Source organism: Erithacus rubecula, assembly GCF_903797595.1.
Source record: "Erithacus rubecula genome assembly, chromosome: 5".
NCBI lineage: Eukaryota > Metazoa > Chordata > Aves > Passeriformes > Muscicapidae > Erithacus > Erithacus rubecula.
In genome coordinates, this window is record NC_136687.1 from 59,169,673 (window position 1) to 59,191,920 (window position 22,248).

The 22,248-nt window shown below is 39.2% G+C and overlaps 2 protein-coding genes across 3 annotated transcripts in view; one reads left to right on the forward strand and one right to left on the reverse strand.

Annotated features, from left to right (window-relative positions):
• Positions 1–6,675, forward strand: part of TBC1D9 (TBC1 domain family member 9) — a 42,917-nt gene extending 36,242 nt beyond the window's left edge. The window contains exons 17-21 of one of the 2 annotated variants that reach the window (XM_079306287.1): positions 1,510–1,575; positions 2,273–2,359; positions 3,256–3,330; positions 3,467–3,570; positions 4,465–6,675. In XM_079306287.1, coding sequence (XP_079162413.1) covers positions 1,510–1,575; positions 2,273–2,359; positions 3,256–3,330; positions 3,467–3,570; positions 4,465–5,184 — 1,052 coding nt within the window. In that variant the 3' untranslated portion in view covers positions 5,185–6,675. The remainder of the gene's footprint in view (positions 1–1,509; positions 1,576–2,272; positions 2,360–3,255; positions 3,331–3,466; positions 3,571–4,464) is intronic. The other variant, XM_079306288.1, reaches the window with a different exon arrangement.
• Positions 6,676–13,957: 7,282 nt separating this feature from the next.
• Positions 13,958–20,420, reverse strand: ELMOD2 (ELMO domain containing 2). The gene is made up of 8 exons (XM_079306310.1): positions 20,108–20,420; positions 18,956–18,984; positions 18,258–18,352; positions 17,385–17,514; positions 16,445–16,578; positions 15,824–15,892; positions 14,639–14,772; positions 13,958–14,225 (listed from the first exon to the last, which is right to left on the reverse strand). Exons 1-8 carry the CDS (start codon positions 20,250–20,252, stop codon positions 14,068–14,070), a joined length of 894 nt encoding a protein of 297 aa, XP_079162436.1. The 5' UTR covers positions 20,253–20,420; the 3' UTR covers positions 13,958–14,067.
• Between the last annotated feature and the right edge of the window lie 1,828 nt (positions 20,421–22,248).

Sequence of the window (22,248 nt, forward strand, 5' to 3'; positions counted from 1 at the left end):
TCAGAGCACATAGCTCTCCCACTTCTCCAGTGGCTGCTGCTGACTGCAGTACTTGTCACAACCTCCTGTCCAAGTCAGCAACCATGAAAGCTCTGTCTTGCAAGGAGAACCTGACTGGGTTTTTTGGGGTTTTGTTTTGTTTTGTTTTTGTTTTGTTTTGTTTTTACAAGCAGGGTTTTTTCAATCACAGAATGCAGGAGGATATTTAAAACCCAGAGTGGTAACCTCACCACTTCTTCAATGCTTTCAGGGACAGGATCAACTCCCTTGACCTGCTAGCAATGCTCTTCCTGATTTTGAGCAAAAAGGGTTAGGGATGCATTGGGAGGAAGGAAAAGTGTGCATCAGGAAGCACAGACAGATTTATCTCAAATAGTGGCTATGGAGCTTTTTCAGTTCTCTTCATACCTGAGGACAGAGAGAGGAACAAGCCTACACATGTCACTCTGTGCCCTGAATCCTATTTTGCAGTTCCCTGTTGATGGAGGATGCACAAGTGCAGCTCATTCTGTCCCTTGGTTAATTCATGTTGCCTTTACCAGAAGAGAACACATTATCTGCATGATGTGATCCACCAGATAGGATCATAACAAGGTTTAGTGCTTAAAAAGGACCTTGTTGAAAGCAAAATGGCTAATGTAGATGTGCTCAATTTTTTGGCCTAACATCTTTAATTATTGGAGTGTTAAGCTTTACAGGAAGCTGTGATTGTTAGTACTTGTCATACCACACTCTGTAGTTTGGATAGCAGAGGTAAGTTGACACAGTCACCTATAAGCTAAAATAAATCTCTGCACAATCTAATTATTGAAAGTTAATTCATTTATTTAGGGATGGCATGTCACAACAAGTGAGATTTATGAAAAAGTGTGATTATTGGTTATCTTGCTACTTTAAAATTAACTACTGTCCATTTAATTAATTGGAAGGAGGGGCTTCAATAGACCTCTTGGATTTCATACAGCTAATCCTTGTGTAGTCCAGAAACAAATAGGGGTTAATGTGGAAAAATCACTAGAAAGTGTTGCCTGAACATCAGTTTAGCCCATGGCTAAACTATGATAAATGCTGTTTACTTGGATTTCTCTTTTTTTTTTTTTTTTTTTTTTTTTTTTTTGTAAATATCTTGTTGCTCTAAGACATGTGATGTTGTTATTGGATCCTCAGATCAGAAAGTTTCAAGTCCACACAAAGAAGGTCTTGTTAAGTTCTAGCTGGAGGCCTTTCTGAGTGATAATGCCACAATCACAGATGCAGTGTTATGAAATAGCCATTTAATAAAGGACCCAAGATTGAAGTATGAAATTCAGGGTAGATTTGTCTGGTTCTCTTACTGTTTTTACTGTATGATCTTAGAAGTCAAGTGACTGCCTTATGATCTTGAGCTGTAAAGGGGTACAGTACTTCCCAGAGTGAATGTAACAGCTTCTAAATCAAAATATTGTGGCAATAACACAAAAAATGGCAGAGAATGCTGACTAGTAATGTACTGCATATAATGTTGTTTAGGTGCAGCATGCCATGGAGATCTTACAGAGAAGCTGAAGCTACTGTATAAAATGCATGTTTTGCCTGGTAAGTATATGATGTTAAAATAGCTCTTGTTTTGCTGAGAGCAGGAATTTGGAGCAGAGTTGTTTGTGACTGGTTTTCCTAATTAAAAATTAATCTGTGGGAATTATTGTAGCTGTTTATGCAGCAGTAAAATAAGGAAGCTTCTACTCTAACCAGACAGATTTGGGAAGTCTGAAAGCACCCTCACAGCCTTCAATTGCTCCCTCCACAAATATATAAATGTCTCTTGCCTGTTAAGTTGGGGTTGGTGATACCCTCCAGGCATAAATCCAGTGTTCTTCAATATATGTTACCATAATTAACTGTTTAAGAGTTTGAAAATTAAGCTAATTTAAATGTTCCTACATGTCCTGGCTCCTCATTTCTGTCCCCAGGATTTCTTCTTGGTTTCCCCTCTGGGCTGACACAACTGTTTGCAGAGGGAAGCTTCATATAATTTCATGGATGTGTTTTCCAGGCAGCCATGCAAACCTGGACTCAACTAAGTGAGAGAAACAGTTAAGGGTGGAGAGGGGATAAAAACACCTCAGAACAGTTCTGGAGATGCTTTATTGGGACTGTGTCTTCTCTGGCTTATCATACACATACCTACTGCTGTCCTCACTGAATCTGCACTTTAAGAACATTGGAACTGCTTGGGTAGTTTAATTCTTAAAGGGTGGAATTTTTAATGAAAGACTCTTACTGTGTTTCTTAGATCCATCCCCTGAGCAAGAAGAGCCAGACTCTGCTTTTGAAGCTACTCAGTACTTCTTTGAGGACATCACACCAGACTGTACACATGGTAGGCATCTTTTGTCTTGGGCATGAGAAGGTGAGGTGATGCATTTCAATCAACATGTCTCCTTAGGAAGCTGCTTTTTAACTGGATTAAACTTTGTTAGCAAATATTCTCTGTAGTAAGAAGTATGAAGCATTTGTATATGTGTTGATATCCTTAAAGGTGCAGGCATGTGTACACTGGGAGTCCCCCTGAATTGCAAAGTACTTGCAGAATAATGCCAGAAATGTGTTGTAGTAGAAGTAATTTTGTGGAGAATAAGAATAAATAGATTGGCTTTCAAGATGTATTTGGATCAGAAGTTAAAACATTCTAAAGAACTGAGAGGAAAAGATACATCAAAATGGAGTTCAGCAGTTTGAAATCTTATGTGCCCTAACGAGAGCCAGTGTCTCATCACTGCTGCTTTAAATGGTTTTCTCTTTCTTGTGATACTTGATGTGGAATTTCCTTCTGATTCAAGAAAAGATAGCCCAACCTTCAGGTTATAAGTGGAAGGAAAGTTGTTTGAAAATACAGGTAAGAGTTAATAGTCTAGAAATGGCAATTTCAAGTTCTGAGAGGCCTTGAAGCCTCTCAGAAGATGCACTAGTATAATCACCAAATATATATCATGCTAGAAGGTGTGGTGTGTTAGCAAGGGTTAATCACTGTATTATGTGGACAAAACCTAGGATTGTCCCAGCCTCAGTAGTGATATTTTAAATTAAATGGAATTTATCAGCAGGTTTAAGAATAAGCAAAAATCACCATTCCTGTAATTTTTACTCTGCTTTTTTTTTTTGCAGAGTTTGTAAATATTTGTTAACATTTTGTTATTTTGCACTGTATATGTGAAAACAATGCCTGTATCTAAACCCACACTGATCTTTCTCTCCCCCTGCCCCTCCACTTCCTAGTTGTTGGCCTAGACAGCAGGAACAAACATGGAGTAGATGATGGGTTTGTTACAGTGAGTCTGAAAACAGACAAAGGTATGCTTGGTGTCTCCGTGTGAGTTACATCTTCCATTTCATGTAAAGATGCTCCTTTTGAAAATGGGGAATAAAGGTAATAATTTAAGGTTTCTTCATGGACTTTTTCCTCCATCTCTGGGTAATTTGTTGGCAGTAGGCAAGAAGAGCTCACAAGAGAATCGAAATTACCTGAAAATGTGGAGCCAAGAGAATAAATCCAAAGCAAAAAACACAAAGGACTTGCCCAAGCTGAATCAGGTATTTCTGCTGAACACTGATTTTTTCATTACATTTAAACTTTCTTCACATATCTGAACTGAAAAAAGGTTTTATTTTGAGCAGGTACTTTTTCCCACAGTAGCAGTCAGCTGACTGCATAAGTTCATTGTTTGCAAAATACTTTAACTGGCATTCAGCTCCCAAAAATAAGATACACACATATAGGACTGGTAAAACTTACTATTTTGATCTCTAACAAAGTATGTGAAATTGAATATCACCAGCCAGCTCTTCAATGTTTAATAAGCATAACCTGAAAGTAGTATTTTATGTTTTGTAATTTGTACTGCTGTCTCAATCCCCCTCAATCCTCTTAAGGAGGAGGAGAGCCACTGGGGTAGCTGTTTCCTCCAGAGCATTAGGGAAGGTTTATTTCTTGTAGAACAATGATTCTTACCTAAGGTAGCCCTGAGCAAATCTTCCTGTTTAATTCATCAGTTTTGAATTTCAAAAGATTTGTATCCAACTAAGTTACTCCTGTAAGCTAAGGAGTGCTGCAGGTCTTCATTTTTCATTACTTCTCATCAGTTTTAACAAACCCTTAGTTATACTAGCATCGTTTCTACAAGAAAATCCACCAAAATGAATGTCAGGTGTCTCACTGCTCATCCTCTTTTGCCCTCCTGTGGCTTCAGAGAGTTATATGTGATATGTTGGACAAAACATCCAATAATTTATTCTAAATACCTTTGAAATATGCAACATATCTGACTGCCCAGTCATAGAAAATGCTTCCTAGACTGCACCTGGGTTTATTTCAAATTTCTCTTCGGTCACATAAACTCTTGTGCCTTGCCTCAATCCCAGACTTTTTGGAAGATGTCAGCATGATGTTTTGCTGCTGTTGTTAATGTTCCTTCCCCCTGTGTTTAGGGGCAGTTCATTGAGCTGTGCAAGACGATGTACAACATGTTCAGTGAAGACCCCAACGAGCAGGACCTGTACCACGCCACGGCTGCCGTGACGAGCTTGCTCCTGGAGATCGGGGAGGTTGGGAAGCTCTTCAGCACACAGCCCCCCAGTGAGACAGAGAGCAGCACCAACTGCAGCAAAGCCATTCAGGGCCAGCTGTTCCAGAAGAAGGAGCAGCATCAGTACCCCCTGGAGCAGCACAAGGCGTTCCGGGACAGCCTGGTGGCCGGCGAGGAGGAGGCTGCGGGCGCCGACAGCGCCCTGGGCATGCAGATGGAAGACATTAAGCTGGAGGACTCCTCTCCCAGGGACAATGGAGCCTGCTCCTCCATGCTCATTTCTGATGATGACACCAAGGACGACAGCTCCATGTCCTCGTACTCGGTGCTGAGCGCGGGCTCCCACGAGGAGGAGAAGCTGCACTGCGAGGACATCGGGGAGGACACGGTTCTGGTGCGGAGCCACGCGCCCGCCCTGCGCCGGAGCACCAGCATCGACAGGGACTGGGCCATCACCTTCGAGCAGTTCCTGGCCTCCCTCCTGACTGAGCCAGCCCTGGTCAGGTACTTTGACAAGCCTGTGTCCATGATGGCTAGGATTACCAATGCTAAAAACATCAGGATGAGGGGAAAACCAATCACCTCGGCCAGCGACTATGAAATCTCTACTATGTCGGGATAAAAGGCAGGCGGGTTTCTTATTTCATTTTTTCTTTTTATTCTCTATTTATTAGTACCTGGCAGAGGCCCTGGTATTTTCCAAACATAGTTGTTTTCACTAATGTGAAAATGTTGGGGTGCAAATATAATTATCTTCAAGTATAATCACTCTTTCTGTGGGAAATGTTACACATGCAGATTTTATTCAAAATACAGAAAAAAACGCTTGTCAGTGAAGTGTGTGTATTATTAATATTGCTGTCGGTGTATAATGGTAAAGATTAGTTCTTAATTTCTAAATATAAACTTAATGCCAATATTTATGTGCATTTTTAAAATAGACATATATAGAGATCTGATGCTTGGGAAAAACAAAAAACAAACTGGGAAAAACCTGAAATTTAAAGGGACACTGTCAACCTGAAAAGGACCTTACATGAAAATAAGTTCCAGGCAACATCCTTAAAACATAATTTTATTTCATATAGGTTTTTTTCCAAAGAGGCTTTGAACCTATGCTTAGATTTTACTTTTCTGAATATATGAAAGACCAGTGACATCTGCCTGGCTCCTAACTTCCTTCTGCCTGAGACTGGTATGCTCAAGTGAAAATGAGAAGCCCATCCCAACCTAGCTGCCACATCAGGCAGATGTGGATAAATGTGGTGGTTTCTGCCCATCTGCCTTTCCCTGGGTTCAGCAGAGGGAAAGCCCTTTCCCAGCTGTGGCCACCAAAGGAAGATCTCCAGCATGACCCTGCCCAGGGCAGCATTCCTAACCAGTGCACTTGGAAGCTTTGCTGGTGTTCTCCAGAGACAGTGTATACAGGTCCCAGAACAGATTGGTAGAGTCTCTTTTCAAAATTTGAAGTCTGTTTTTAAAAACTTAGAAAAAAGTAGTATATATATATATCTACTTCTAAGGCTGGATCTACAGCAAATATAGCTTAGTTCTTAAAACTAACCTTTACCACCAACCTATTATATCCATGTTAGATTAAGAAAATAAAAGCCTGTATTGCATAAGTCTTTATTTACTACAGTGTAAAGCAACAGTAATGAAAAAACAATCTGCAAGATAATGTTACTGAATGTTTAAATCTTACTGAGAACACTGTCACTTTATATGAAATGAATAGTATCCTGTATTGACTTACTGAATAATATGTTAGAATGGAAACTGGAGCACCTGCACTTTGAATCCCTGCTTTTTTTTATACAGATATTTGGGATTTTTTTTAAATTTTGTTAGCTGTTTTTTAATTCATATTTGTTTGTTTCAGGATCATGCCTACATGCCTAATCTTTATTTGCTGTTTTGAGAATATTTTCTGTAGAATACTGTTGATTTTTTTATACTCCTGTATAATACTGCATCCATGTAACTTGCAGATTTTTTTAGCACAAGCTATGTTTAATTCTTTTGTTTTAAAAGAATGCTTTTAAACTGTCAGATGAAGTGGTTTTTAACCACAAATAGGTAATGTGAACAAATAAAGTACACTCTGCACAGATTTGATTTTTAACTATTAAACTCATGCTAGAGGGAAAATGAGCTTTATTGCAGAGACAAATGTTAGTATGTCTACTGGTAATGGTATGAAAAAGCACTGTAGTCTGACTGTGGATGGGTTTACATGTGTATCAAATAATTATATTTATTTGAAGCCATAATCACTATTTCAAATACTATTACTTTGTTTTAATTTAAGATGCCAAGGCCAGAGTGGGGTGCTTTATTATAATAATCTGGCAGCTGAATAAGCTGTCATGGAAGTCATCAGCACTAAGAATTAACATCTTTAAGTGGAATACCAACTTTTTTAAGTTTGCCTTAAGATACCTAAAATATTCTCTTTTAGGAGTCTGTTATTTTGAAGTGAATTTAAGCATATCAGTAAGCTTACACACACCCCTAGGGATGCACAGGACACAGCTCCAAAACATTTATCTTTGGAGGGCTTGTCAGCTTTGTTCCCACCCTACCCACAAGGCAGGGGATGCAACAGTTGACAAGAATTACTTTGTTCTTCAGGCTCCTGTAAGAAGAGGCATCCACAAGTGGATCTCTGGTGTAACATGAGCCAGTTTACAAGGCAACTTTTGGTTTTTTGTTTTGCTCTAGTAGCCTTCTTTGCTTTGCTGTGATCAGCAAAGCTCCCAGGTGTGAGCCAGGTCCTCTTTAAGAATGGCATTGCTGTAAGTAGCAGCCAGGTGAGCTGATCTTTTCCAGGTTTGTTTGGATGAAGCTGCTCACTTGATCAGCACCACCTGGCAGTTGCCTATTTGATGACAAGATTTGCTGTGCCCTGTTCTTTAGTAGCTTAGTGGGAGCTGTGCACAGAAAGCTACACAAGAATTCAACTGACCTGCATACAATGGTGTGAAGCCTTTGGGGAAATGTAAGTATTTTTAAAGGCTTACTGTATGTGGAGGTGTGCTACATAGAAAGTGAGTACGGCTTCAGAAGTACCTGTGTCTTGTGCTTTTTGTGCTTGGAGATACAGGCTCTTTATTCTGTGAATTGTAGAGTTCAGTTGGGGCTGCTATCTTAGAGCTTTTTAATAGGTTATTTTATATAGAACTTTCACTACTTAAAAAAAAAGAAAAGGACTTGATAGGACTATTTCTTTATGCTTTTCTTCTAGTCTTTCTTTCAGCTTAGCCAGAAGCAGTTAACACCTGGAAGTTCTGTGGCAGTTACTTCCTTCACTGTAGCATCATGTATCTCCTGAGTTCTAGGTGTTGGAGCTGAGGGTTGAGACTTGCAAATGTTTGTGTTATATGAGTTGTGTTACACAGATAAGAAGCTCATTATGTGACATATTAAACCCACTGGAAAAATTACATCAGAACTGTGGTAAAGAGAAAAGCACTTCATGAGTTCTTACACAATGATGCTGGAGCTTCTGTTATTGTAGAAGTCAGGTGTAATCCAGTAAAAAGGGATGCTGTACCTAGAAGACACTTTTTATTAGGTAGTAACAGTACAAAGTAGTTGATGTGTTGTACCCATTTTGGTAAGAAACATGGACTAATTTGAACATTTTGAACACATGAGGAAATACTGAGGAATTGTGATGAGTTGTTAGGACAGTTTAGCCTTTGGCAGAGTGTGCCATGGTATCCTGGCCTTTTACTTGATTAGTGTATGAGGTTCCAGTGTTCCTTCAAATCCTGGTGTCAACTCCTGGTGCTGAGGATTAGTCTGTCTGTGACTAGAACTCACCAATTGAGGTGAGCAGGAGTGTTATGGTGAGGCTGAAAATGAACCAGTTGGATCTATGACTGAGCTTTATTTTCTTGGGAAAAAACATTCCTTCTATGCCATTTCTGTTTCTTTCAACTTAGAAGATAGCTGTGAGTCAAGTGTTATGCATTTCAAGCCACAAATGTGACATCTAACATTATGGTTTAACTCCAGGCAGCCACTAAGCCCTAGACATCAACTCTCACCCTCTCCCACCCTTGGGATCTGGGAGCAAATTTGAAGGGTAAAAGCCTGAAAATTCATTGGTTAAGGACAGTTTAACAAGGAAAAGAAAAAGCAGAAAAGGTCCTGGCTCTGTGTAAGCCCTGTTCAGCAATAAGAAAAACATCTCTGTGTTATCAATCTCTGTTCAGCATAAATCCAAAACACAGTCCCACAGCAGCCACTGGGAAGAAAATTGAATCTACCCCAGCCAAAACTACCACAATTTAAAATGTTGATATATTCAATAACAAAGCCAAAAATTGGAATGACAGCAAATAGTAACAAAACAAAAATGTGGCAGTGAATGTTACACTGGAAGATGGTTAATAATAGAAAATTGCAACATGTGCTGATAGTAGCAGCACCACTGTGCAAGAGTGGCTTACAGCTGGAATCTCAAAGTATGTCACTTCAGAAGACAATTAAGCTCTGGTTCTTCTCTTTCCTGTGGTACTCAAGATCTCAGTTTAAATTTCCTGAATAGCTAGCTGCTTGCTTGTCCTGTTTTCTAAAATAACACATTTGCATAACTGATCAACCTGACATTTGGAGTTTGGAGGACTGGGATGTTTCTGTAGTGGTAGGGCCTGTTCTGTGCTTCTGTAGAAGTAAGAAATTGCTACAGATGAGATCTTGCAGTTCTCATGGAATGGCACTTCTGTACATTAATAGAAGCATTTGTTCTCCAGAATTCAGGAGGAGAAACAAAGGCTACCTGAGAGATTTAAATAAACTTTAAAAAAATACACAAGCAAATAATTTACATAGCTTATATGAAGACATGCCAAAAGATACTTAGTCTGAAAAAAAATAACAAACTATCACACTTAAGGGTTTCTCTTTCTTTCTCCAGAGTTGTTCTCCAGCTTTAAAGTTTTGTTTCTCCTGAACAAAAACGCTCACATTTTGAGTTGCCTGTGAGAGTTAACTTCTGGATCATTATTGTGGGGTTTTTTGGGGGTTTAGTTAGGGTTTTTTTGTGTTGTAGAATTTTTTTTGTACATGTTTGTGTTTTTTAAAGGTAAAGAGCTTCCTTTCAAGTGAGGATTTTAAAAGCAACTAAAATGAAGCAGTAATAAACCTCTACCACTTGTAGCAGAGTACAGTAGCCCATCTGCATTACAGGATCAAGAACCAAGGACTTCTAAACAAGCTGGAGGCAAGTCAGGAGGATGGGGGGAGAAAAAAGAAAAATGATAAAGCTTTCACTCATATCCCAGTGCAGGTGCATGAAACTGAAAATTGTTACATTTTCTAGCAGGCCAAAGATGTGACTGTTGACAATATTTTGGAATAACCTGTTCTTTATTTGCTACAGTTGTAAACATCTCTATTACACAGACATCACAGTATACATTATTGCTTTTAGATTGTGGTAAACAGGAATTCCTATTAGTATGCAGCTATCTAAGCACAGTGTCATAAGAAGGAACTGCCCCCAAGTTGTCGTGGGCTGGGTTTTTCTTAATTCCCTAGAGAAAGACAGAATCTAGACTGGCACAAGAAACATCAGTCAAAGATGGGTCACCATGGTACTACAGCAACACAAACAGGAATGACAAAGGAAAACACAGGTTACATCTTCACCACACATCACTAGCAGTATTGTCAAGGACACTGACTGCCCAACTCCCACCTAACTAAACACAAACTTTTTCATCCTAATTCCTAAAACAAGGCTAAGTGATTTCTTTTGTGAAATTTTATTTAGACTAGGACGGAAAATCTGGAAAACCAATGGAGCTGTGCGTATGTTTATTTTTTGTTGCATTTTTGTTTTGTTTTGTTTTTCAAAGACTGAAAGTCCAGAACTGCTTACCTGGGATGTTTAAATTGGGCCCTTTTACTATTGCCCTTTAGGGACAAATGCCCTGTTATTTACATGGCTGTATCAAATGACAGAAGCACAACCAGTTTAAAAGCACTGTTTCTTTCTTCCTATGTAGCACTGTCTTCAGATGGCTTTCCTATCAAGTTAATTACTTCTGAAACAATGTGTTTACTTAGTGAAAGACTAGATTTTACATTTGCTTGTACTAAAATTATGCTTATCTTCAGATTAATTTGTTCAGAGTGGCACCATGTTTCAAGTATACACTAAACAACAAAAGTGAAGGTAGTTTGTTAAACATTTGCTACAGGCACAACAAATTTAGAGAACCATCTTATCTCCAGTTTTAATTTTTTAAATACTATTGCATACAAGCTTTCACATAGTGAATGTTTTAAAGAGGCAGCAAGTTAGAAAACTAATAGCATTTGCAAGTTCTAGTAAGATAACATGTATGTAGAACTGATGGTTAACAAATAATAATTTACTGAGTTTTTAAGACTCTTAGAATAACCTGTGAACAACAAATTCTGATGTTAAAATATTATATCAACTTGCAGAAAAGTGGCCTACCTCCATTTCCAGTCTTCCACAACTTTAGGATTGTCACCCTACAACAGAGTTAGCACAAAATACCACTGACTAGTAAAGCCTTGTTCTTGCCTTCTCTAAACACAATTTTAACTATTTCAATAAATTTTCTAGCTACCACCACAATACAGTTAACCTACCAGGGATGCAAACAGGGACACCCAGTTCTTGTCTACATAGTGAGTGACTCCTGGACAGAACTACTGGGCTAGTTGATGATACAAAACCACATGCAAGTTCTAACTGTTTCCTGGGAAGGTGCACTGGAGCCTAAGATAAACATTCACCTTAATTACTACATGCAAACTAATGTATTCTCTTATGTCTCACTCATCTGATGACAGTTGGGTTTAATTTTTTATTTTTGCATACTGCCACAGTTTAGTTCCAGATCACCCACTGGTTTAAGAAGAAAAATAACTAGCAAAGATGCATGTTATTAAAAGTTTGAACTACATTTGACACTAAAACCTCTCAGATGTGTGAAGTTTCAATACTGGAAAGACAAGGATGTAGATTATGCTTGCAACTGTTGCAAAAAAGAAAAAAAAAAACAGACTTAGCTCAGGGGAGCCTTGCTCAAGCAATTTTGTAACTAGCTGGCAGGCAGTAGATGAAAACAAATAGGATCTCCTTTGCAAGCAACATGCAACTGACTTCTTGAATTCCAGAAGTGACCCCAGTTATGTTGGCAGCAGCAAAGGAGGAGATTCTTTGCTCCAGAAAACGGAGCTGGAAAGTAACCTCTTGGGCCACTGGGAAGGAGTCCACTTTCCACTTCATTCCTTGGATTTTTGGCATGTTCAAGGCTCAGAGAAACAGAGCTCCACCACAGGACCTGAATCCCAGAATTCTCTCCAGGGGACCTCAGCTCATTGGTGAGTATTCTAGGATCCACATACACAGAAGTAGCAGAAGAACTGGGCCCCCCATTGTCAGTTAGGATCTAATCTGGTCAGTTCAGCTGTCCAGTTTACAAGCCAGGGCAAACCATAAATACTCTCCCTATGTGCATCCTCACAGTGTTGGGGTTTTTTTTGTTGTTGTTGATAGTTTTGTCTTTTTAATACTGGTAGAACAGCATTAACCCAACACAGGTGAGACTGAACCCTTCCCCACCCTCAACACATTCAAGTTGTCTGACTCTTGTCTGTACCTAAAGTATCACAAAAAGAAGAGAATTGTTTTACCCTATATACATGCACTGTGTACCCTGATCAGGAGCTTCCCCACAAGCAAGAGATCCCCAGCATTTAAGGGACCAAGAGCACAAGGGTGGATGCAGTGCAACAAGTCACTACTTACACAATACTCCCAGAAGTACTGGGGTGGGGAGGCTCCTCTGGGGATCACCAAGTCCCATCCCCTGCCCAAAAGCAGGGTCTCTCAAAGGAGGCTGCTTAGGGCCATGTCCAGGTGAGTTTTGGTGATCTCCAAGAAATGCAGTATTACATATTTTATTTCATACTTACGTAGTGTAATAACACTTGTTACAAAAAGGAGGTTGTCTGGTTTTTTTTCCCCTTTTTTTTTTTTTTCCCTTATGCTTTCATTCATTGTGTTCAATGCTTATATTCTTCAGGAATCTCTTCTGGAGTAGTCATTGACTAGAAATTAGCTAGTTTACCTGAGATGATTAAAAAAAAAATATATGAAAGCTTGTATCAGCATACAAATGTTGTGCCACTGTGAGATATTTAGGTATATGGTGAAAAAAATCTTTCTCAAATTACTCAAGTTTCTAAGACTCTGATCTAGCTAGAAGAATCAAAATAAAAAGCTGATTGAAAACAGCAGAAGGCACTTATTTAATAGAAGGTCTTAGAAAACAAAGTGATGGTCATACCAAATCCATTTAAATTTGCTCTAAGCAACAATCAGTCACAATACAGACATGAAGTTCTATCTATTAGATTGTCTGAGGATGGCAAGACTAAGAACACATCAAAATTGCATCCCTTCAATGGAAAATACATATTTTTTAGACTTGTACTCAGACGTGAATTTAGTTTTACAAAATAAGGATTGCAGCTGCAATAAAGGGATTTATAAAACCTTATAAAAGGGCTAAAGTAGATCTGTTGTACCTCCCACTAAGAATACCCCCTTAGCTGCTAAAAGAAAGGGCTGATAACAAATTCTGAATCAATCACCCTCAGCATTTGAAGTGAGATTAGAAAAAAATCAAAAGTTTTTACAATAGGAATACTTTTAGAAAGAGTAGCTTTAGTCTGAGGATCTTATCCTCGTGCTGAGGACACATAGTTCTTTTTGTTTGTTTGCAAACTAAACTCCTTTTAAGCATAGGAACTGGCTGGTACAAATCCATAGATAAATTTCCTTATCCAGAAGTAATTTCTAGTAAGTACATAAATATGCTGATGGATTAAGCCTCTTTTCCAAAATTATAAACAAATAATTAATCTCCTTTGAGGACCTCTTAATTACAAAGAAATTTAACGTTGCTGAGTGAACAATCAATGACATATAAAGGAACGAGCACACAAAAAATCTAAAACCACAATAATTTCAACTAAAAACTGAACTTCAATTATTACATTAAAAGGTTGGAATTTAAATTCAAATTTGAAAAGCTGAACTTAAACTGTCTTTTAAAAGACCATTAACAGTCAAGCCCATTCATAGAAAATATGATGCAGCATAAATACCTGCTTCACGTTCCTGCACCAAGAAGTATAAAAGAAAATGCAAAAGTAAGCAATTCAGAGGTTCTTGAGATCTGTGGGTTGTTTTTTGTGTTGGTTTGTTAGTTGGGTTTTTGTTCCTTTTAAAAAAGCTGCCCTTTGGAGAATAGCATAAAAATACCTGTAAACAGAGGTTGATTGTCCAAGCTTTCTTAACTGAATTTTGCTAATTTTCTTTTTTTAAATGTAAAAAAAAAAAAAAAAAAAAGTTCTATTGTTAGACAGTTTTTGGTGAAACACACAAAACTTCTGTCTAAATGCATCACCCAATTTTTGATACAGAACCTCATTTACTGCAGAGGAATTAAGGTTTCTTCATGTCTTGTAAGGTCAGTACCACATTGTAATCCAGTAGAAGTCCCTTAATTTTTTCATGAAATTTCTCTCTGTACTGGTTGAAGTGCATAATGCTTTCTGGTTCCTCTTCAAACCAGAACTTGTCAAACTCATAAACTAGATAACCTGTGAAGAAAATAAAACACAGTTCTACAAAAATTACCTCCACAATTTCATGCCTTGATCTAGCCAGTCCTAGAGTAATCCTTTAGACTCTCTTCAACCCCTTTAAACTAGGACTGTCCCATCCTGATCTACAGCAAGCTTTAGGATGCTGTAATAATGAATACAAAACCAAACCTGCAAATACTGAGTTTTCAGACTGGAGTATCTAAAATATAGAAAACCACAGAAATTATCCTTAAATGTATATTTGTGCAGCACAATCTTTAAGCAGCAGGTGCATTTCCAGTACCTGATGAAGACCAACAGCTTGCTCTGGCTAATGAGAAAAGAGTGGAAATGCACTCCAAAGAGCCCAGACTCTACACTGTGGCCTACCCTGAGTGGTCTGTACTAGAGAAGCTATGGATACTTACAGTAAAACTGATGGAAGTGCTCCATCTGTGGCAAACCAGAGACTATGTTGTAGAGATGAGCCTTTAAAGCACCATTCTTGAGCAAGCTGTATGCCATCTCTGTCAGATTGATCCCAACTATGGCATAGGAGTATCTGCAACACAAATCATGGGTTTAGATTATGGACTTAAAAGTTTCCCTGGCTTTTAGGAGAGCTGTGAGTGAAAATTTTTCCTGTAATACTTGTTGATAAGCTGATTGCAATACACAGACCACTCCCTGGTGCATCCAACCATGTAAAAGTTACTGTAATATTGAGATGGCAAAGGTAATTGATACTGACTTCAGCTTGTTCATTTGAAATCCTTAGATCTGCTGGAATATCAAAAATTGAAGGTGAAAAACGTTGCAGTATAAATGGAATGGCTTTTCAACCTGTTGTTCCAGTTGATACAACCTGTTTTTCTGTTCCATGGTATAAAAAGTATTATAACAGAAATTCTTAAACACCAGTTGAAGTGTTTGTGGAGGAAGAAAAAGTAAAACTTAATTAATTTGTGCCAATTATATACTTACGTATGAGCAAAAAGTCTCATATTCATGACAGAATTGCACAAGGTAATGTTTTTTACACAGTTATGAAGGGCTCCTGTTTTTTGGTAGGTGATCAAGTTAACTAGGGGCAAGATGGATCAAATTATTGTATCTGACTGGTTTGAGAGTGTATTTCTGTAAAATTAGCTAAATATTTAAATATGCAAAGTTTTTCAAAACAAATTTAAAGCTGAACAACAGCAAAACACTTGTTTGTAAATACTTATTACAGAGCAGAAACCTAGAGGGGAAAAGAAAGTACCTTAAGAGGTAATTTATACTATCCCAACACAGGATCAGTAAGGTGAAAAATAAGTATGAATTTCTAAATCTAATCTATTACAAGTAAAACTAACTACAATGTTAAAGGTGTTCATTGTGTTAAATAAGGATGATACTTTGGAAAAAAAAAACCTGCACTTAGTTCCTAGTTAGAAATTGCTTTCTCTGTTTGGCTTCTCACACCTTTCTATTTTGACCCTTTTATTCATAATTTAATGGAAAAAGCCCATGTATATTTTCCTCTTTACTTTCTGGACACATGTTTAGCAGTCTTCACTGCAGTAAGTTCTTATATAGAAGCAGCCAGAAAAAATTCTAGAGTGACTTACCCCAGCCTTGGGTGATTTGACCGGGAAAGGATCTGACGAGCTTCATTGGTGTAATGCTTACTAAAATACCTGGAAGTGAAAAATATTCTTTTAAATTCTTTGAAACAAAATATGCTGTGTTAATGGCATTAAAATCTGTAGGTGAGAACTAGCCTGTAACTGGAAAATGGCACAAAATGAAAAACAAGGAAAAGGTAGCAAAAGATATTCAGCATGAACTAATACTGTAAAAATATTAATCATTGTGATCTGAACATCAAATACGAAGTTCAATCCAGTGCAATTAGCAAAAAATATGTAAACTTGTCTATTTTTCATCACAGTATGAATTTTTACATTCAGGAATTTTTAAAGCTTTTGACAAGTTAGATACAGCCTAGCAATGCTTTCATAAGGCAACAAAAGAAAAAGGTAAGAAATTGGGCAAATTTCTGTCCCTTCCCTCACTTCTTGTCCTCACTCAGCCACATCACATGATTACAATGAACAGCCACTGGATATGTTGAACATCCTGCTTTCTGTTTGCTTCTAATCAGCTCTTATTAAAAATAGCATTACCTAGTGAAAATAGAGATATTGAAAATCAGTTGCAAAAGGAATGAAATACTTGTGTTCACTTACACCAGGTTCACTAAGCCCAGCAGCCCCATTCCTCTGAAGTCTGTTTTGGGATCATCACCTTGGAAGCCAATGTCACACCACTGTTTGCTGATTCTGGCCTTCAGATTCTCATGAGGCATCAGCAGATTCCAGAGCTGCACAAACACACTTCCATGTTATGCTGCTCAAGTATTCCCAGTCACATAATTCAGAACACTTGCTGCTGCACACTAGAAACCATTTACCAAGGAACAGGGAACAATCTGCATGCTGTTCTTTTCTGTCAGTGGCAATCTGGAGTCTGCTACAATAGCTCACTTCAGCAATTATGGAAGTTATTACATTTAACATTAAATGGGGAAATTTCCCTTCACAAAGATGCTGTATGAATACCAAAGAAACAAAGCCTTGTTTCACCTCAGAAATTAATTTATGCATCATTTTGTAACAGGCAGCTATAAACTGAAATACAAATTCTCAATGAATACTCATTTATTGTGTCAGTGTTGGGGCTTCCATAGCAAGCTGACATAATAGTTTTTATCTTCCAGCATCAAACTGTCTTCCTTGACTGGGAGAAGTAATAAGAAAAAATTAGTGTATTTTTTTTTTAATTTAGTAATTAGTGGTTTACAAAGTTAGATGTGTGCATAAGGTTATATATCTTTTTAGTAGTGACTCTTCAGTGACATATCACCAATCTATTTTTCTGCCTATATACTGTTGTTATGTCTGATTTCACACAAAATAATTCCACTGCAACTAACTCTACTTTACTTTTTTTCTTTCCTTTGATGTTTTATTTTAATGTGTCATTTCTATAATGGCTTTGCAGTTTGTAAGTAGAAATGAGGTTCAAATAGGCCAGCTGGTAAGAATGCTTTCAGTAAGTTCTTTCAAGGTGTTGGACTTGGAGGGAAAAGAAAAACAAACAGCACATGTATTTTAAAAATTATTTCACCTCAATTAACTGTTCCTCGTGTTCTTCATTTTCTGAATCATATGGGACTTTCCTTAGGTTTTCCACATTCAAAAACAGTTGTTTATAACCTGATATCTGTAGTAAGGATATATGCAAATTTCTCTTAAACCTGAAACAACAATAAAACATCGTGGAGAAGTTTTTAGATAGGCCCAGTCAGCCATAAATTCTAGCTTGAATTACCAGATAAGACCCTTCTTATGTTAAAGCAATGTAAACACCAGAATTAGGAAGTGCTTTATGTGTATCTTTACAAACTACAGCATACTGGTTAAGAACACTGCTACATGGATCCTTCATACTTTAAACATCTCTAGCTGATTCCTGTGCTGCAGTCAGATTCAAATTATGGAGGAAAACTAAGCTAAAATCTGTTGTGACAAGGAAATGCCATATATCATCCTCCTGGCCACTGTACCTTCACCTACCCTCAAATTTTTTGTAAGTCTTACAGTCAAACTCTGTTAGAAATACTTACAGTTTCAAATAAGAATTTCATTGGACTTTTAAAAATTTTGATTATTGCATATTATAAACTCACTAATTACTTAAGCAGATGAATGCAAACATTAATGAAGAATCACTATATTCTCTCAAATATACCTAAGGAATTACACAGTTCTTGTAATCTATGCAGTGATCATACTAGTTAGAAATATGGAGTAACAGAAGAGACTTACAAAACAGAGATACAGTAATGCCAAATCCACATGAATTAAAACTTTGCAACTTATTTTCTAGAGCTGATGGGGACATAACCACACCTTATTTCCAGATTTCATTCTGAATACTTGTGTTGAATGGCCTAAATATTGCAAACAAGTGAGAAGAGAGAAAGGTTTCCAAACACACCCTGTATCCTTCTGTTCAATCTTCTTTTCTTTCATTACATCTCTGACACACTTCTCCACTTCAGCTTCTTCAACATGTACAGCATTTCTTAAAACCTAGGGAGTTAACAGAGTAAATGACTTTGTGAGGATTGAAGACATAATCTACTTTATTATTATTATTGCTTAGCTCCTCTACATCTGTTGTGTGTGTTATTTATTATAAGAGAAAAAGGGTCATTTTAAGGAAATTGCTTACAATGCACTGGCTCAAACTGCATATAAAAGTTCTGCAATAATTACATGGCAGCATGATTTGTAACTTAGGCTGTAAACAGCAGTGTTTACATAGGAGTTGCATAGAGAATAAATACAAAGCTGGAGGGTTGCTTGGTCTAGGTTCTTGTTTGCTTTCAGTTGCAGAATTGAAATATGTTCTTCCTAATCCAACTGAAACAAGTGCAGCCAAGAAAACAATACTTCAGAATTAGGAGGCAGGTAGCTAACAAAGCTGAGATTTCAATGCAACAAACATTTGAAGGGACATGGGATTATTTATGAGAAACCTTAAATAAACCTAGCACACAGAATATAAAATTCCAAGTTTTCTTTTCTCTGTCCTTTACTCCTCTTCAGTCCTCCCCTCTCAAAAAGTAAAAGCATATGTTGTCTGTGTCTGAAGAAAGGTTTTATTACAGTTTCATGCCTAGTATCTCTTACCTCATTTTTTGATGATTCCAGTGAATGTTCTGCAATATGGGAAAAAAGAAAAGTAGATTTCACAGTTAAATTGAACTGTTTTAAATAATTGACGATAACTGTTCTTGCAGTATATAAGTATTATAAAATTTTACAAACCTTTTATACATGCAATAAAAAAATTAATCAATCTTAAAATGAACAGGTTATCAGGTAACAGAATGTCCTAATTTACACAGATTTTATTATAACTTCAGTACAATGCTAAAAGTAGATTTGATTTTTTTTTTTTTTTTAAGCATCAATTACATGTACAAAACAAGGACAAATGCGAAAAGGTGTCAGGAGAGAAATATGTCAAATGACATTTTCTAGTTCTCAGACATTATTTCATGTTTATTACCGAAGAATAAGGAAGTACAGTCACTTCCGCAAGTTATTGTAAAACCACAAATATGTTCAGTAGTTTCTCAAATTGCTCTTTCAGCTCAAAATTCTGCATCAGGCAGAACTGTGAGTTAAATCACCCTTCCTCACCTCCATAAAAATGCATTTGTGTGAATTTTTTTTCAGTAAAGGAAGGTAAAAGCATATAAACAAAGTGATGGGGAGACCGGGGGAAAAGGTATCATTTCTGATTAGTGAATGACTCGACGGCAATGTCTTGATGACACTGGAATTTCCTCAGCAAGCAGACAAGCAGCTCTGGCATCGATTTGGGATTCTCATAGGATAGCTGGGATGAAAGGAAGAGTGCAAAAGCAATTCTGGGGATGCTGGAAATCAGGAGGCTCAGGGGGCTCGATCGCTTCTTACAACCATTGTCAAGGAGGCTGTGGATAGGAGGGGCTGGATCCCTCCTCCCCCAGGAAACCAGTGACAGGAGGAGAGGGAACATCCTCCGGTTGTGCCAGAGGTTTGGGCTGGATAAGAGGGTAAATGTCATCACCGAAAGGTTCGCCAAGCACTGAACAGGCTGCCCGGGCTGCAGCTCAGCCACCACCTCTCGCAGAGATTTAAAAGATGCGTGGGGGTGGCACTGGCAGACACGGTTTAGCGGCGGGTCCGCAATCGATGATCGCGGGTGTGCTTTCCACGCTAAGATGCCGTGCCCGCTGCTCTCCCCACACGGCTCCGGGGCGATGCCGCGGCCCCGCCCGGCCCCTCCATTACCTACGCCCAGCGTCCGCCGCGCTCCCGCCTCCGCGCCGCCCAGCAGGCGCTGCAGCTCGCACTTGCCCGTCAGCAGCCGCAGCACCCACTTGAGCCAGAACCGCAAATAGTTGCTGTACAGGAACCCCCAGACGTGCCCCCACATTTTCGGCGGGCGGCGGGGCCCGAACCCGGCCGGGCCGCGGGCGCTGCCCCCGCTCCGCCGCCGCCCCCTCGCGGCCGGGCCGCCCGGCCCTCAGAGCGCGGCGGGCACCGAGCGGGGCCCGGCCGCCCCCCGCATCCCGCCGGAAAAACCCTCCCGACCTGGAAGTGATCGCGGCGGAAGCGCCGCCTGCCGAGAGCCTTCCCTTTCCCTTTCCCGGTGGCCGGGTTCACCTTCGGTGCTCCTGCTGCCTCCCCGGCTGCGCCCCGCCGGGCCGGGCAGCGGGCACCGCTCCCCTCAGAGCGGGTTGATGGCCCGGTGCGCGGCGAGCCAGAAATGGCACAGCCGGAGAGACAGCGAGTGTCTGCCTCAGAGCCAACAGCCCCGGGGGGCTCTGACAACCCACAGATCTGCCGCCCCAGCTCTCAGAACTTTTTACTGGGAACTGATTCATTTATCCCATGCTCAGTCTCTGCTTTGTGGCCGGGGGTTTTCGGGCCGGTGCTGTGTGAGTTGCCCCTGCCAATCAGGAATTGCCTGTTACCCCGTTGGAGCACAATTACAGATTTGTCTTCCTTTGTTTATTTCTTATCTCAGGAGTTCTGTCAGATTTCCTTGTGGCCCCTAAATTCTGCATTTTGGGTGTGGGCTGTGGGACACCACAGTGGTCCATCCTTCTTCCCTTCTTTGTTACCCTCCCCTGATCTGAGAACATTGAAGCCTGCCCAGCCCTAAACATTAACAGGACAATTTTATCAAAAAGTAATTGTTTTCCTAACACCTGGACGTCACCTAGAGCTTGTTGGGTACTCTCTGTTTCGTGAATTAAATCTCCCCTCATGCTGCTAAGGCTTGAAAGTAGATAAATATCAAAACACCAAAAAATCTTAAGACATTTTCTACATATTCCACATCTTGCAGCAACTGGGCTAGATAATTTTAAGGAGTGTATTGCCATGGATCCTGCCTTGCCTTTGCTGAATAGAGGTTCAGCCTGAGTGTTCCATTTAGTTTCAGCCACTACATCCATTGTATTATAATCAATTGTTTCAGTAAACATGGTTTGAACACAGAATTGTATGCAAAACTGGGGGTGTTGAAAGGGAGCTGGCAGGCTTGCTTGGCTGCATTCTGATATATTTTTTAATGTGTAGAAATTGAATAAACTTTGACACAAAACCAAAAGCCACGCAGCAGGTCTGATGGCCTATGTCCCACAGAGGATTTCAGAGCATGGACCAACTTGTTTGGCATCCTCTGCCTGGGTTCCTTCAGTGATAGGGGTGCAGAGTTTCATGTGGGGAAACCACTGATGTGTGAACTTCAATTGTTTGCATATCTTATTCCTAAACCTGTGAGGAGAGGGGGTGCATGTTGTGTGTTAAGAGGCAATGTAACTGCTTAGGAAGCAATCTGACTTTCAAAGCATTGGAGCATTGCATGAAAATAAACTTGAAAGTATCTCTATTTAAAATTATTTTTACTTTTAAAACAAGATGATGTGATGATTTTATCACCTTACCTGTATATAAGTTGTTCCAAGGTAGTCAAACCCCAGAAAGTATATGTTAAAAATCAAAGTGCCTAAGAACTGGTAACAGAAACTGGAGGAAATAAATTTATCTGTATTGCAGGACCTGGGCGTAAGCTACAGCTCCCACCTAGCTTGTATATGAAACAACTCTCAGCAAATATTTGGAGAAAAAAAAGATTGTTCTGTACTTCCCATCTGACAACTTGGCACTGCTGCTGTGATATTTAAACCTAGCTGGGAGTTATATATGAGGAGTCCTGGGTGCACCAGCAGCAGCAGGGTGTTAGTTGGATATTGGGAAGGCAGAAGAATTGCTGCAATGTGAAGAAATGCAAGGGTGGTCAGGTCCTTCCTGCCAGCCTTTATGCCCACACATGGATTGCACTGAGGCAGTTCATTAAAAGTAGGAGCTGCTGGAATTTTAGGAAGTCCAGCAGGTGCATCCTAGAGGCGTGGGTTTGCACA

Excerpts from the sequence above, each read along its gene's own strand:
- ELMOD2 (XM_079306310.1), bottom strand. The coding sequence starts at position 20,252 with ATGTGGGGGCACGTCTGGGGGTTCCTGTACAGCAACTATTTGCGGTTC. Across the intron at positions 18,985-20,107 it reads GCGGCGGACGCTGGGCGTAG|AACATTCACTGGAATCATCA; the intron begins GTAATGGAGGGG and ends CCCATATTGCAG. Across the intron at positions 17,515-18,257 it reads ATTGAACAGAAGGATACAGG|GTTTAAGAGAAATTTGCATA; the intron begins GTGTGTTTGGAA and ends TTGTTGTTTCAG.